The following is a 16,901-nucleotide window of genomic DNA, read 5'->3' as shown; positions in this document are numbered from 1 at the left end:
CAAGAGCTTGTCAAGTTGAAACCCCTTCTTTTTAAGTGGTCAGAAGTTAGGATACCGTCCAAGGCAACCAAGCATAAGAAAGCTTCCACTCTAGGAGGAACCAGATTCCCCCAAATTGCTTCCACCTGACCTGAATCCAGTTGATCCTTGACTAAAGCCGGATTGAAAGACTTCACAGTAAGCTTTCCATCCATGCACTCTTTCCACCAAAGACCTTCCCTTGAAGAAGTTTAGTTTGCTGCAACTTTTCCAACAACAGTATGCATTCTTCTACTTCCTGATCCAGAAAGGGTCTTCTAAGTTCAGACACCACACAACCTGATCACCGCTCATCTCATAACATTGATCAACCAAAACTTGATGATCAGACAGCCTGCATAATCTTGGGTACAACTCGTACAATTTCCCTACACTAAACTCATCCTCACAAAATCTAAACCTTGACCCATCTCCCCCTTCAATCTGATCAATTCTTTGAAATCCTGACTGAACTGCATTATCCCTTTCCAGACACTCACCCCATAAGAATTTGAAACCTCCCTCCACTCCCACTCCAAACTTCCCAACTACCACCCTCCTCCAAAGAGATTACCTCTCCTTCTCCAACCCAAACCTCCACAACCATTTGCCCAAGAGAGCCTTATTAAAAATTCTTATTCTTATAAGACCCAGTCCACCTCTTTATTTTGGCCGACACACCTTACCCCACTTTACTATGTGAAATTTCCTAGGACCCCCCACCCCTTCCCACAGAAATGGCTCAAAATTTTCTCAATTCTATCAGCCACCCTAGCTGGAATCTTCAATAATGAAATTAGTAAGTTGATAAGCTTGAGAGAACACACCTAATAAGTGTAATTCTACCCCCTAGAGAGATATTTTGCTTTCCACCTCTCCAACCTCTTTTCCACCCTTCAACTATTGCCCCTCCAGCTCTCTACTGCAGATGGCTTAATACCCACCGGTAAACCCAAGTAAAGAAATGGTAAATCTGCAGTCAGACAATCAAAAGCAACAACCAAATACTCCAGCTCCTCCCTCCCTATTTCCCCACACCAATTAATTGGATTTTATTAAGATTAACTTTGAACCATGTTAACAATTCAAAGTTGGCTAGTATGGCCCTTAAATTCAGCACCTGGTCCACTGAGGCATCCAAGAAAATAAGTGTGTCATCGTATTGGAGATGAGTGATACAAGGACCCTCAAATCCAACTTTAAAGCCTTCAATCCATCTCAATTGTGCACCCTTCTCCATGAGCAAACTCATCACTTCCATAACTAAGACAAGGGGAAATTGATCCCCTTGCCGCAATCCTCTAGAGGCTTGAAAAAACTCTGTGAAAACCCCATTAAGGATTAAGGAAAAAAAGACAGATGAGACGTAAGAAAACGTCCAGCTTCTCTATTTTTCTCCAAAACCCATCAATCACTGCATCTCCTCCAGAAAACCCCATTCCACATGATCATAGGCTTTCTCAATATCAAGCTTACATACCAACCTCGATCTCCCATTCCTAAGTCTCAAATCAATACACTCACTAGCCACTAGCATCCCATCCAAAATTTGCCTCGCCTCCCTTCCACAAATGTCATTTGGGTTTCTCTCACCACCTCATGAATTACTCCCCTCAATCTTCTGGACAACACCTTATCCAATAGCTTATATGGACTACTGATTAGACTTATTGGTCTGAAATCTTTAACATTCACTGCCCCATCCTTATGAATAAACTTAATAAAGGTGGCATTAAATCTCCTATCTCTAACTCTTTCAAAATACAACACTCCTTGATCATATGCACAAAATCTTCTTCCAGGAAGCTCCAACCAGCTTTGATAAAGTAAAAATTAAATCCATCTGGGCGCAAGGCTTTATCCCCATTGATTCTCTTCAAAGCTTTTTTGATTTCCTCAATCTCAATCTCCCTTTCCAACCAATTAGCAAAGAACTCACTTAATTTCTTAGGCACCAAACCTCCTAGAGCAAGTCAGCTTCAACCCCTTTCCAAATAGTCTCTTATAGAAACCAAACACCTTTCTTTGAATCTCCTCCCAATTGTCCACCATATCCTCCCCCACATGAATTCTTGTAATTAGGTTTCTCCTTCTAGAATTTGCAAATGCATGGAAATAAGTAGTGTTTCTATCCCCCTCTTTCAACCAAATTGCCCTTCCCTCCCCAGTTGAGCCTCTCTCATAAACACCCCTTCTTCCCCAAGCCTGTCCAACCTCTCCGTTTTTTTTTTTTATCAGTAAAGGTAAATTTTATTAGAACAGTTGTTAAACTTGAGCTTACAATTCTGTGGGTAAGTTATCCACATCCATAGTATTATCCAGCTACAACTAGACTGCAATCCCCAAACTCAGCCTTATAATTTAGTCCAAAATAATTGTTGCCTATTTGCCCCCTGTTTAGCTAAAGCACCTGTCATGCCATTTGCAGTTCTTCTCGCCCATTGCGAAATAACATTTAGGTTGTGTTTGGTTTGAAGGAAAATGTAGGGAAAGGAAGGGAAAGGTAGGGAAACCTATACAGGGTTTGTAAAGGTTTCTCTACATTTCCCTTCCTTTCCCTACTTTTTCCTTCAAACCATACATAGCCTTAATTCCCTTGTTAAGATTTCAACCTCCCTGATCTTGTGCTTGTAAACGCCAAAAATTTGTCCAGGAAACAACCACCTGGGAGTCTCCTTCCACTTCTAGCGTCTGAAACCCAAACTGCTTTGCTAATTTCACCCATTAATTCTTCTGTCAAAGAGTCTCCATGCTCTACAGGACCCAAATAAAGTGCTAGTATGATTAGTATCTCACCTTCTGAATCTCGAAAAACACCCCCTAAACCAGCCCTTCACTTCCCAAGAAGCTTCCATCAAAGTTTAGTCTCACAACAAAACATCACATATTTTAGTTCTTTTGACTATCTCCACAGAATCATTAAATGACAATAAGTAATGTTGTGTTTGGATAAGCTTCAGTTTTTGTACTATTAAAGCCCCAATTTTAGCCTTTGTGCTTTGAGACTTAAAGTGTTTTGGCTTCAAATTGCTATATCTTTAAAAGCAACTCTTAACAAATGCTCAATATGCTTTTTTTAACTCAAATTAGAGTCCTACAGCCCAAAGCTCAAAAGCAAAAGTTTATCAAAACAGAACGTAAATTGGCAATTTCTAGAAGGTGGATTTGATCAGAGTTATTCTACCACACAAAAGTAATTCCTTTTCTATCTAAAAGTTTCTTTGATCAATGCTAAAATATTTTCATAAAATTAAAGATCACAATACTATTGTGAGATTTTGGAAAGATGAACGATGTGTGGAGAGAGACCTTGTAATATTTGACCAAGATTCTATAGACCATGAAGAACATAACAGTTGGTCAATGTTTCAAAAAGAGGGGTGAGCAGATAATATGTGGAGTCCGACTTTCAGGCATCTTCTGTTAGAGAATTGGAAGAACTTTCTATGTTGTTTGTAGAAATCTGCTGAATTAAAAAATATGAAAGAAAGTAGTTTCTTGAAGAGAGAAGGAAGAGAGAAGAAGAAGAGAAGAAGAGAAGTTGAAAGAAAAGAGAGCAATGATCTGGCCGCCCCCTTCACTTATTATTTATACTAAAATAATATAACAGTACAAAGACAACTATGCCCTTATAGGGCGGCAAAACATAAAACAGCATATATAACACTCAAAAAACATAATAAAATTTGGACTCACATAACTACTGTGGTCCCCACCTCCTATTTAACAATTAACATAAAACATCTACTCAGAAAAACATCATAAAACTAATTAATCTTCAACATTGTTTTGAAATTTGGAGGCTGTGAAGGTAGATGCAAATGAGCCAGATACAAGATGGTGGGAAAGAATGTATGGATGGGAAGTTTTCTATTAAAATGCTTTATGAAGTGGTAACAAGAGATCAGGTTGAAAGGTCTGATGTTGAGGGGTTGTGGGGAAACCCAATCCCTCCTAGGGTTTTTCCAGATGCCAAGTATTTGTTTGATGCATAAAGAACATGCAGAAAACATGAGATACTTGTTCATTCACTGTAGTATGTCAGAAAATTGTGAAATTTCTTCTTTTCTCTGTTCAACATACAGAAATCAGATCCTTCTCAGCTAGAAGAGGTATTTTCCAATTGGCCACACAATGGGAATGGTAAGAAGGCCAAAGTTCTTTGGAGCATGATTCATTCTATGGTATGTTGGGGCACATGGAGAGAGAAATGGATGCATTTTTTGAGGAAAGCTAGGACTAGAAGCAAACTAATTGTTGATAAGTTAATTGAACCATTTTGTACATGCCTGGGTGTGTAACACACCAAAGGGGTTGGATTGGTTCAGCTCCAACTCCCCTAGAAACCATTCTATAACGCCACTCATTCAATCTATCAGTGGCCTCTGCATATCGCTTCTTCCCTGTCTCATCCCAATTCCCCAACCATAAAGGCTCTGCCATTGCCAAAGCCCTAGGCCATACATACACCATAAAGGCTCTGCCATTCCCTGACCACTCATTTAATTAGTGGCCTCTACATTTGACTTTCAGAAATAATGATAACATTTTTAATAAATTCCCTGGTTCAAAGGAAAATATACATACACACACAAGGATTAAAAGGCCTAATTTTTAGCTCCACATGCACTCCTATTAATTCAATATCTATTTAACCACTGCCTAGTTGATCACTTAGGTGGTAGGCCTCCAAAACTCCCGAACTTCTTTCTTTTTTCTTTCTGGTGGTTACTCCCAAAACACCTAATTGTGATGGCCAGGTGATGCTTTAACCATACTGAATAGAAAAATGGCATGCAGGTAATTCAGATAGGCTACATAATGCAGTGAAGCAAGTTCTGAAATTGACTAAAAAGCCAACTGTGAAGCAAATTTCAGCATCAGCTACCAATTAACTCAAAAAATACAATTAAAAAAATCCTACAAACATAAAATTTATGTAAAATAGAACAGAAATTTAGTAATAAACATCACAGACAAGTAACCAGAGAATTTATCATCATCATCTAAGCCTTGTTCCAATTATATGGGGCTGGCTACATCAATTCTGTTTGGCCATTCCGTTCTGTATAGAAGTAACCAGAGAAAACTAAGAATCATAATTTGGTAATTTTTAGAACTTCCCCTGTATGGGACAAAACTCTGTCATCCCAGCTTTTACAAGATTTCAATGAATAATTCCTTCTATTGGGAAAGGAGGAATGAGAGAGAGAGAGAGAGACAGAGGAAGAATATACCATAATCTTCCCGAGGCCGTTGTCCATGGTCTCCTAGAACAGCAGTTACTAATTCCATTGATATGCACATACGGTTCCTCTGGAAACAAAGTCAGAAATTCATTATCTCTACAAATTCCAAGAAACTGTAACTGTAACAGGAAATGTATGAAACTCTGAATTATTCGTTTCCCTGGAAGATACAGACATGTTAAATGATCACAACTTCAACAATAACAATTGTTTGTTTGCTTCAATCAGTAATACATCAAGTAAATTTTATTACGTAGATGAAAAGTGAGTAAAAATAGAGCAAAAATTTAAAACAAAACAAATGCATAAGCCCTAGGCTGTGCACATGACCTGCCCATAGACTATATAACACAAGAATTCCTGATCAGGTAGGGCTTAAACCAATTATAACTTGTCCTCCCTATCCCACTTCAAGCCAAAGAATTAACCAGCAGATCAAAATATTTCCTCTGGTTACCTATGATCTACCTCCTCAAAGACAATGACTATAGCACCATAGGCCTCCCTCCCCCTCCTTCCTCATCCATAGGAAAAGGCCAATGCAAGTATCCAAAAAAAACTTCCCAAATCCCCAATGTATAGCAAAACCAACCATGTTTCACAAAATGTAGTCTGTAGACTAAAAATAAGGGACCACGTACACTCACTCACTCAGTCACAAGCAGCACATTAATGTATTCACAACAAAAACAGCTTTCACTTATTCATATTGAAATCGTTGAATTTAAAATAAAATGATGTACCACTTGTAATAGTACTGAGTTTTGTACAAATCCATGGAAGAAACCAAGACGGTCTTCAAAAAATTTTTTCACTTTTGATATGTTCTGGGATCCTTAAAAAACATAGCTTAATCAACCATGAATGCAGTCTGTACACCAAACAGGGGATGACACCAACAACACCTCATGGATCTCTGAAGAGTAACCCATGATTCATAATAGGAATAAGCTAGAGCCTAAAGGTTGGCCAATAAAACATGTATAATATTCTACCAGTCAATACCATGCAATAGATTTAAATGTTGTATTTAATGCAACATCATATAGGCTTGGGGAAGGATGGTTAACTGTTTAGACAGTATAACCACAATATAGGTAAAAATAAGTCCAGGAAACACACATTGAGGGTAGGAACAACTTCTCATAAAAAAGGGAATCAGTAAATCCTTCTAGGTGGAATTTTTGGCAGGAAAATGAATTGAAGATACAGTAATTTGAGTGTAGGAACCACTTCTCACCAAAAGGGAATCAGTAAACTCTTCTTGGTAGAAACCACTCAACCAATGGAAAGGAAAGTCCCCATTCGGATTTCACAAGTTACGGATCTTTTTTCACTACTTCAAAGAGGAGTTGGCTAAATGGTGGATAGAGATTACTAGAGAAGGGTGGGATGGATACAGATTTTTAAAACATTACAATACATCAAGAACAAACTCACAACATGTTGTAAAGAAACATTCAAGTATAATGAGGAGAAGAGAAAAATTTTGGGAGAAAACACCAATCTGGATAACAAAGAGATAATAGTCTCTTGGACATTGAAGATCATAGGACAGACAATACACACAATGAGAAAGAGGAAGTACAGTTCATAGGAAAAAAATTAGTGGAGACAGATCTAGGGTCATTAGATTCTCCAACATATACACAAATGAGAGACGTAGGAAAAATTATATTAGTAAGCTACAGGTGGAGGTACAAGAAATTAAAGAGGAAGATTTAAACAAGGATGAGATTACTTCTTTCTTTAAAACCCTGTACTCGGGTACGTGTTGGAGGCCATGCCCTAGGGGTTGCACTCGTTCAGCCTGGTTCCCAACCTTAATTAATGGAACACCTATAGTTTTCAAGGCACCAGGGTGAACCTAGGTGACAAGGGAGAGCTCCATCACCTAGTGTCTTAGAAAAGAAGAAGGAAAAGAAGGGACTAAGCCCCTGCTTTTCGGCTCTTTTTTTGGTTTGGAAGGATCTGAGATGATGGTTGAGCATCAATATAAATTTTAAAGAGGACTTTTTGTCTTCTTTTTTGGCTGTTAATATTTTTAGAGGCTCTTAATTAGGGGTAATCATTTTTAGTGTTGGTAACCCAGGCCCTTCTGGAATAGGAGTGTTAAGAAATGAAAAGGGAGAAATCTTGGGGTTGTTCTCGGGACCAATTGGGGAAGGAAACTCTATAAGAGTTGAGCTAGAGGCAGTTCTGTTTGGTCCACAAAAAGCAATCGAGTTAGGCATTCAGAAATTCATAATTGAAGGGGACTCTAAGGTGAGACTAAGCTGGTTGAGTGGAGAGGATAAGAGTCATTGGTGGTCCAGAAATGACATCAAAAAAATTCAGAAGTCTGTCCAAAGATATGCAGATTTCAATCCAGTGGATTCCAAGATTGGCAAACAAGTTAGCAGATCAATTAGCAAAACAAGGGGTTAGAAGAGAACAGATTTTCTGGGCATGGTTGTAATTTAAATAGCTTTTTTCTGGGTTTGTCTTTCTGTTTTTCTCCCGTTTGTTTACAAGGGTAGCTAAGGCTGCTCTCCATTGTAAATTTCTTCTATATTAATAAAGTTTCTCTGTTTTTACTGATCAAAAAAAAAATAGGGGTAATCATTCTTGGCCCAGCCCGCAAATTTCTGCATCCAGGCCCAGGTTTTTGTGTGCAGTCCCAACACAGCCTGCAATATATATATATATATATATATATATATATATATATATATATATATATATATTTTTTTGCATTCCCATTCCCAACATGAATGTTGTTCCAACCTCCAAGTTCCACATTGCTTAGGAATGGGAATGAAGGCCTTGCTTTCATCTATAAAAGGACAGACAAGCCAAGCCAAGCCTAAGACTTATATGAGGCCCATGGCCCCATGCATTGTGCCATAGGCCCAGCCTAGCCAAACTCGGCCTAGCTTGGGCTTGTGCAATATTTTTTTCATGTATTATACATCATTTAATTTAAAATATTCTTAATAATTATATTTTTATTATTAGATGCCATAGACCCAAATTCCAACTTGGGCCCAAGGTCTGGGCTGGGCCAGGCCCAGGCCTAGGCTATAACCTTTATCACAGGTGCTAAGCCTAGCCTAGCCATAATCACCCCTACCCTTAATGGTGCTCATATGTACAGAATCCTTTGTACAATTAAGCCAATATACTTGTATATCTTTCTTTTGATTAATACAATTTTACTTTACCTCTTCAAAAAATAAAGATTTGCCAGCAGTTTGTTAGATGGTCTAGCAAAACAAGGAGAAACAAAGAATCAATTGCACAGGGTTTGATACGCTAAGGAGAAGCTAAGGGAAAGCAGATCAGTGACTAGAGGGTCATTCTTCATTTAAATATCAATATAGTTATCAACAGTTACTAACCAAAATCACACTAAGAAAAACTGTTCTGAACTTCTAAGTCTTGAGTAAGCACAGAATAGAAATTAAAATTAATGGAACTACTAAGACCAAGTTAAAGCCAAAGCAATGTTCCATACAGATGAAAGACAAGTGGCAGCATTATAATTGAGTTTGGCTTCTGGACCAATAGTGGTTATTTTAAGGTTTTAGTGTAAACTGGAATTTGAAATACAATATCATTCAGGTATCAACTCCATTAACTGAAACACAACGAAGTTGATTCACTAAAATAGCAACCAATAATTCAATATCAAGGTCAGGCGTTTTAGATCAAACAACACAGGTAACTGTCTGCTGCATTCCTCAAAAAAATCTGCAAATTACCTCAAGAAAGTCATTGAATTCTGCTTGCTTTCTGCTTGCTTCAGTGCCCCATGCCTCAGAAAACATCCGCCCAAGAACAAAAACACCAACAGCAGTGTATCTGCACTAGAAATACAGTTGCCAATGTTTCAACTCAATGTTCGAAACTAAAACTATCAAACAACCATGGGGAGAAAACAATGAAAGAATCAAAAAGAAAAATTAGAAGAAGAAGAAGAAGAAAGATATCCATAGAACGAATTGAATTAATGACTCCATTTTCTGAGTTAATCATAAAAAAGAACAAATTGAATAATTTGCGTACATATTCCCGAAGCTGTTCTTGGCATATGCTCCACCTTCATGCCCCGCATACATAAAAAGAGACCCAGAGTGTTTTAGTGAGACCTGTAAAACACTTGTCTATGAAACATGCATAATTTCCATACCTTTTCATAGAAACACCCCACAGGATCATTTAAGCAACACCAATCATATTCTTAAAACAGAAAATATGAAAGAATAAGCTAAAGGAAGAAGCAAAATATAGTTGCACATTTTGCTTGTAATATTTTTTTAAGGTAAAACGAAATCTTCATTAAAAAAAAAATACTTACAAAAGACCACACAGACATTTTTTTATAAATAAAAGACCATAGAGACATTGTATGCTTCAGTGGTTTAAAATCAGGCATGCCTAGGCGCACAGGCGTGGCACATTTTGGGATATGCGCCTCACCCAAGTCCTAGACGCACCTCCTTCAAAAGGCGCACGCCTGGTGCGCCTAGGTGTGCACCTGATGCGCCTTGCGCCTCAGCCCAGGCATGCACCTTTTTAAAATTTTGCGCTTTTTGCTGTTTTTTGAGTCTAATGGCTGGGCCCGACCACACCCCTCGAGGCAAGCCCGAATTCCCTCGAGGGGCATGCTACAAAGGCGACATTAACTACTTGAAGCAATGCAATTAAGGAAAAAAGTGGAGCGGCTAGGATCTTTTACACATTTGGATGAAGCAACGAGTTCATCCTCACCATTGGTAGAGTTTGTAAGACCGTGACTGATACTGAAAGGGAATGAAAGGAAAAAATAGCATGTCGTATCAATGGAGAACTCTGAGAATACTTCATCCTTACTGGATTGATACAAAATCTTATTTGAATTTTTTAGCGCGACACAAAATTCATACAAAATTGGGTCGAGTGAATAAATGGATAGAGCCCTATGGCTCCAATTATAGAGAAACAAAAAGCAGCAAGCTTCTGTTCTTAATTTGAATGATTACCCAATCTAATTAGACGTTAAAAATAGATTAGTGCCTGATGCGGGAAAGGGTTCTCCTATGAGTGGATTATCGATTTTTTTAATGAATCCTAATTATTCTCCATTATAGAGTGAAGACAAATGTGTAGAAGAATCGGTATAATGATAAAGAATTTTTTTCTTTTCCAAAGTCAAAAGAGCAATCGGGTTGCAAAAATAAAGGATTTCTAACTATCTCATTATCCTATAACGAACGAACACAAATAAATTTAAATTGGATGAAAAAAGAGAGGATAGAGGATCCGTTGATTAGCCTACCTGTCCCCGAGGTATCTATTCCTTTCTTACTATATACATTGTTTTGACTTGACCGCACTATGTATCATTTGATAACCAAGAAATATCCTACCTTTGGTTCAAATCAAATTTCAAATGAATGGAGGTATTACAAAGATATTTAGAAATAGATAGATCTCGGCAACAAGACTTTCTATATCCACTTCTCTTTCAAGAGTATATTTATGTATTTGCTCACGATTATGGTTTAAATAGATCAGTTTTTTTATGAACCTGCAGAAAATTTAGGTCCTAGGCACACCTCTTTCGAAAGGCACGCACCTGGCGCGCCTAGGTGTGCACCTGATGCGCCTTGTGCCTCAGCCCAGGCGTGCACCTTTTTAAAATTTTGCGCTTTTTGCTGTTTTTTGAGTCTAACAGCTAGGCCAGGGGCTCCACCCCCGGACCCCCAGCCACGCCCCTTGAGGCAAGCCCGAATTGCTTTGAGGGGCGTGCCACAAAGGCAACTCATAGAATCAAGAATGTAATATGTTTTGCATCACATTCATACTTGAAGCAATGCAATTAAGGAAAAAAAGAGATTCTGGGTTTTTCATGCTTGAAAATGCTTTATATGTTGGCTTTTATTTTTAAATTTTCATTTGAATACACTTTACAGGTTATGTTTATGTAGTTTAATTTTAGATAATAGGTTTTTTAAATCATTTATTTTAAATTTTAAGTTTATATTTTTATTAACATTATGTTTAATATTTTTTGCATTTTTTTTTATTTTCTGACTTTTTTTATTTTTTACCTTTTTTTGTAATTTTACGCCTTTCTTAAAAAGGCACGCGCCTCGCCTTGCGCCTCAGTCGCAAATTGGCCCTTGCGCTTTTAAAACACTAGTATGCTTGTAATATCAAAGGGAGAATAAAGAAAAATAAAGGGTCACTCTATAGGTGCATTAGGGAAATTTTTGAGTCTTGCATGTTTTTGTGTTCATTTCCTTTTGTTGTTTTATCCTGTTTTTCCTTGCTCAGATTATGCATATCAGTATAGCCCTTCTCATCTGGCCATAATAGGATTTTTTTAGTGGTAAATGATGACTTTATTGATAAATAATTAAAAGAAATGAATGCGCACAACATGCACCCCTACCGCCCATCCCAAACTGATATAATTTCATAAATTACAAGATTGTTTGTAATAAAACAAAATTTATTATAAAAGAAAAAAAATTGAAGGTAGAAAGGGGAGTGACCAGAAGTAACTCAAGAAAGAAAAGAAAAGAAAAGACAAACTTCAACTTCCAAAGAAGATCTCCAAACCAGACACTTAACCCAACAGAAAAAACCAGCAAAAACCCAAGAACCCACAAATCCACCTAATATAAACCTCCACATCACCCAACACCCCCAAACAGTCCAAACAGTCCAAACCAAACAAAACCATAAAGATAGCACAAACAATCAAACTTCAAGTCTTCAACCCAACAAGAACATCAGCCTCTCTCAACAAGACCAAGAACAAAACCACCCCCAAGAGATAATACTCCGACCTTTAAACCACTAAACTCTTCTTTTAGTCTAGCGAAAACATGTTAATCCAATACATCTTGATTCTTTCTCTGTTTTTTAAGTCTTCTACTTGCTAAAACACTCTTCCTGAGCTCCAGCAAAAAAAGCAGGGTTCTCATTAATTCTTTCCAGTTCCAAAGCTGTGTTTTCCAGAAATTACAAGCTTTCCCCTTGGACCAAAACAGTTGTTCCCTGCTAGCACTTGGTCTTGTTAGTGTACCATACTATTGGTTGATTTATGCATCCATACAAAAAGAACATGGGTTGAAGTACATGCATGGAAGACCATCTACAACAGCCATAAGAAGAAGCAATCTGTTGTAAGTTGAAGGAGCTAGAAGGGTCAGGGGCAGACTGAAAAAGACATCGATTGAAGTAGTAAGGAATGATTTAAGCATTCTGATCAAGAAAAAAAAAAGAAATGATTTAAGTACTCGATTTAAAAATGGATATCACTGAACAGAACGGAATGGTAAAACATGATTCATGTACCCCATATAGTTGAGACAAAGCCTAGATGATGATGATAATGATCCATACAAGAGAGGCCAAAAGCACCAATTTTTTTTTTTGAGAATAAACATATTGTATTGATATATAAGAGAGTATGTTGTACATGGGGAGGAAAAACCCCTCATGTACAAGTATAGAGGGAATTGCAAAAAAGGGTTTCAATTAATAGCTTAGAAGTTTTAGCCCAAGAGTGGATCTTTGCTGTTAAGTTATGGGTGATTTCATCTAATTGAGTGGATTTGCCTTCAAAAATTAAGCAATCTCCTATTCAGCATTACAGAGGGAGCAATTTAAGGAAGTGACTGGGATGCCTCTTCTACTTAGTTTGTCCTTGGTAAGGCATTTACCTCAGGCTGCTGTCCAGATATGAAAAGCTACTTTTGAAGGCACTTTCCATGCCCAAAGAACTTTGATGGGAAAGGAGAGGTTGCCCCAGTGTTTTAAAAGCGCAAGGGCCAATTTGCGACTGAGGCACAAGGCAAGGCGCGTGCCTTTTTAAGAAAGGCGCAAAATTACAAAAAAAAGGTAAAAAATCAAAAAAAAGTCAGAAAATTCAAAAAAAATCAAAAAATATTAAACATACTGTTAATAAAAATATAAACTTAAATTTTAAAATAAATGATTTAAAAAATCTATTATCTAAAATTAAAATACATAAACATAACATGTAAAGTGTATTCAAATGAAAATTTAAAAAATAAAAGCCAACATATAAAGCACTTTCAAGCATGAAAAACCCAGAATCTCTTTTTTTCCTTAATTGCATCCATTGCTTCAAGTAGTTAATGTGATGCAAAACATATTGCGTTCTTGATTCTATGAGTCACCTTTGTACCATGCCCCTCAAGGCAAGCCCGAACAAGTCTATGTTAGAGTCTGAAATTCTTATTTCTCACATAAAAAATAATGATTTTATAACTTTCATTGCCTTTTAAGAAGATATTTTATTGCAATGAATGAATGAACAACATTAGCAAATAGGAGGTTCTTGGTAGAGAATTACCCTTTTTTATTGATAGAGAATTACCCTTTTTTATCCCACTTCCAAATTCTGCCATCTTCCTCAGAAGCAATAGGCTGAAACTGCTTGAGCTGAAGTAACATGTCTTCAAGGCTCTCAATCTCCCAGTCAAAGAGATTTCTTCTGAAAATAGGAGACCAGGTGCCATTACTGCTGTCAGTAGAGAAGACCTCAGCTACAGTTGCCTCTTTATTGACAGCTACATTAAAGAGACTGGGATAATAATCTGCCAATGCTCTGTGGGGTATGGAAAGGGATCTATAAAGCTTATCCTCAGTTTGTCAAAGGAATTAAATATAAGGTTGGGAATGGTACCACACTGAATTTTTGAAGTGACATTTGGTGTTCTGACATCCCATTGAAAGAGTTGTTTCCAGTGTTATTTCTTCTGGCTTCTGATAAAGAAGCTTACGGTAACTGATTGCTATGTTGTTTCTGGAGATTCTCTTGTCTGGGTTGCCTCTTTCAGAAGAGATTTTAACAATTAGGAGATTCCTTAGGTGGCAGAGTTGTTGTCAAGGTTGCAAGGTATAAGGTTAAACCCTTGGCTCCAGATCAGCGTTGTTGGGGATGGTCCAAGTCTGAATCCTTTTCAGTTAAGTCCTTAAATACTGGTTTGGAGACTGTCACTCTAGATGCTTTCCCCAGTCAAATTGCCTGGGGTGGTCTGGCCCCCACTAAGGTGAAATTTTTTGTTTGGGTAGCTGTTGGAGAAAAGTGTTTGACGAAGGCTTTGTTGGTTAGAAAAGGGTTGGTGTTGAGAGATGTCTCTTGTGTCTTATGCGGTAAGGGGGAAGAGACTTCCAACCACTTGTTTCTCCACACTGAGTTCTCACCGAGAATCTTGACACATTTTTTCAAGGCTATTCAGTTTTCCTTCTGCATGCTTAGCTATGTCAAGGCCATTCTTGAAAGCTGGAAAGTTGGGAGTATGAGCAAAAAGGGTAGGATCTTGTGGAATGCAATTCCTTTGGCAGTTCTGTCATCCATTTAGAGGGAGAGAAACAGGAGGATTTTTTAACAAAAGCAGTTCCAGCCTTCCAGGTAGAAAAAGGTGACAAATTTAATTATAGATCATCTTAGAGGGTGGCTGAGTACAAATTTGTTTTTCAAGGCGAATGTTTTGGCTTCATGTGTGGCAGTAAATTTTTTTGAGGGCTCTTAAAGTTGTTCATAGCATTCTGGACGAGGTTAGGAATGAGCTCACCCATGAGGAATCTGGGAGTTCATAGCATTCTGGGCCAGAGTTGGAGTAAGACATGGCAAGGTGTTTACCTAAGGCGAGGAAGAAGGCAAGGAACTCTAGAAAGTGGCAAGCAAGCCAAGGGCTCTGGAAGGCAAAGGTCTCTTGAGAGTAAGGGTACTCGAAAGCAAATGGCAAAGAAATGCGCGACTAAGGCCCCTATTTAAAGAAAATTGGACGGCCCAGATCATGCCTAATCCAACGACTATGCGACGACCACCTCTGCGGTCCCGCCCACTGGACGACACGCGTCACTCACCTCAGGAAGACAAAGCGATGCCATGCGAACCAACCAGTCAGCCCACCATATCTCGCCGGTCTAGCCAGCCAAACCGGTCCAGCCAACATACAACCTAGCTTGCATGGGTCCTGTCTCCTCCATGGTTCACAGGCCAAATAAGACAAGCTCCACCCGTATGCGGCCAAGTCCCCTACTCAAGCACCCAAATGCCCCGCCGAAAGCACTCATAGCCAAAGTCGAGGCATCCACGGATTCGCATCCACGCCAGCACAGGGCAGGGGGGCAAGGCCTCCTCCTCGTCCCCCCACGGCGACGGTCTTGGGGCCGAGGCTGAATCCCCCAACAAAAGGAACCTTAGCAACTCCACGAGAGAAGGAAGCGAAGCGAAGACGGCACCACCACAGGACACCTCGTCAGAAGACCCAACGGTGCCTCCCAACGCTACCAACACACTCCCTTCGGCCAAAGCCAAGGCCTCCAGTTTGGACCTCCACCACGGCCTCAGGAGTGGGGGGCAAATGATGTAGGCGCATTCAGCTCGACCAATGGCAAGCCTACACATGCCAGTCAATGCAGCTCGAGGCAGAACTAATCAAGGCACACACAGAGCCGAGCCCGGCGGGCCTCGCGGGACCAATCACAACGCACTCAAGGCTGAGCTAGGCAGGCCTCACGGAACCAATCGCGCATGGTCACCTAGCGGCCTTAGATGGTCACGCTCCCCTACAGACTCCATCTCGACCGCCCGAGCTCTACCATGACCAAGCGGCCTCAAGTATAAATAAGAGGTGCTTACCCCCAAGGTAAAGGGTCCAGTTGAAAAACAGCCCACTTGATGTATGGAACTGTTTGAGATTAAATGCAAACCAGAAAATAAACAAACAAGAGAGGAAGAGAAGAGAAAGTTGGCGGCAATGAGTGTTAGAGAGTAAGAGGTTCGAACATTTCCTCTCTCTAACACTCTAAATATCTTATTAATAAGTTAATCTTTGACAAATTACAGAGAGGCCCTTGAGTGGGCAGGAAAATACAAAAAACTGAACATTACAGAGTATGGGCCCAGAATAAGGCCCACAACAAAGAGAAACATAACATAACATGAAATGACAGTCTATGGGCCATTCGGCCCATCTTCTCTACACTCCCCCTCAAGCTGAGCATAGATGTTAATCATGCCCAGCTTGCTAGTGTCATGTTGAACCCTTGCCTTGGAAATGCCCTTGGTGAGGAAATCTGCCAATTGTCCTTCAAAAGTAATGAATGGAAAACACACTTCATCGGAGGAGACTCTTTCACGAATACAGTGTCTATCAACCTCAATACGTTTGGTTCTATCATGTTGTACCGGGTTGTGAGCAATGTTAATGGCAGCCTGATTATCACAGTACAACATCATGGGTTTGTCATGATCAATCCCAAGTTCTTCCATTAAGGACCTTAGCCACAACAATTCCGAGACTCCATGTGCCATGGCTCTATATTCAGCTTCTGCGGAGGATCAAGCCACAACAGTTTGTTTCTTACTCCTCCAAGAGACAACATTACCAGCCACCAGACTGCAATACCCTGAAGTAGATCTTCTATCATCAATATTTCTAGCCCAATCAGCATCAGTATAGGCTTCAAATTTCAGATGACCATGTTTGGCAAATAAAATTCCTTTTCCTGGAGAGCCTTTCAGATAGCACAAAATCCGTTCTGCTGCTGCCATATGGATATCTCTAGGAGCATGCATGAACTGGCTAATGCAACTGACAACATACGCAATATCTGACTAGT

General features: G+C 39.1%; 1 protein-coding gene across 2 annotated transcripts in view; it reads right to left on the bottom strand.

Moving 5' to 3' along the window:
• LOC148870262 (tRNA ligase 1-like) overlaps positions 1-16,901 on the bottom strand; it is a 150,820-nt gene that overhangs the window by 124,002 nt on the left and 9,917 nt on the right. For both annotated transcript variants that reach the window (XM_088973552.1, XM_088973551.1), the window contains exons 4-6: positions 9,315-9,397; positions 9,011-9,110; positions 5,256-5,334 (exon numbers count right to left, since the gene is read on the bottom strand). In XM_088973552.1, the coding sequence (XP_088829678.1) occupies positions 5,256-5,334; positions 9,011-9,110; positions 9,315-9,397 (262 nt within the window). The remainder of the gene's footprint in view (positions 1-5,255; positions 5,335-9,010; positions 9,111-9,314; positions 9,398-16,901) is intronic.

This window comes from Nelumbo lutea, chromosome 2 (assembly GCF_056320005.1).
Source record: "Nelumbo lutea isolate HS-2025 chromosome 2, American lotus-T2T, whole genome shotgun sequence".
In the NCBI taxonomy this organism is placed as follows: domain Eukaryota; kingdom Viridiplantae; phylum Streptophyta; class Magnoliopsida; order Proteales; family Nelumbonaceae; genus Nelumbo; species Nelumbo lutea.
This window is presented reverse-complemented; position numbering and strand designations above follow the sequence as displayed.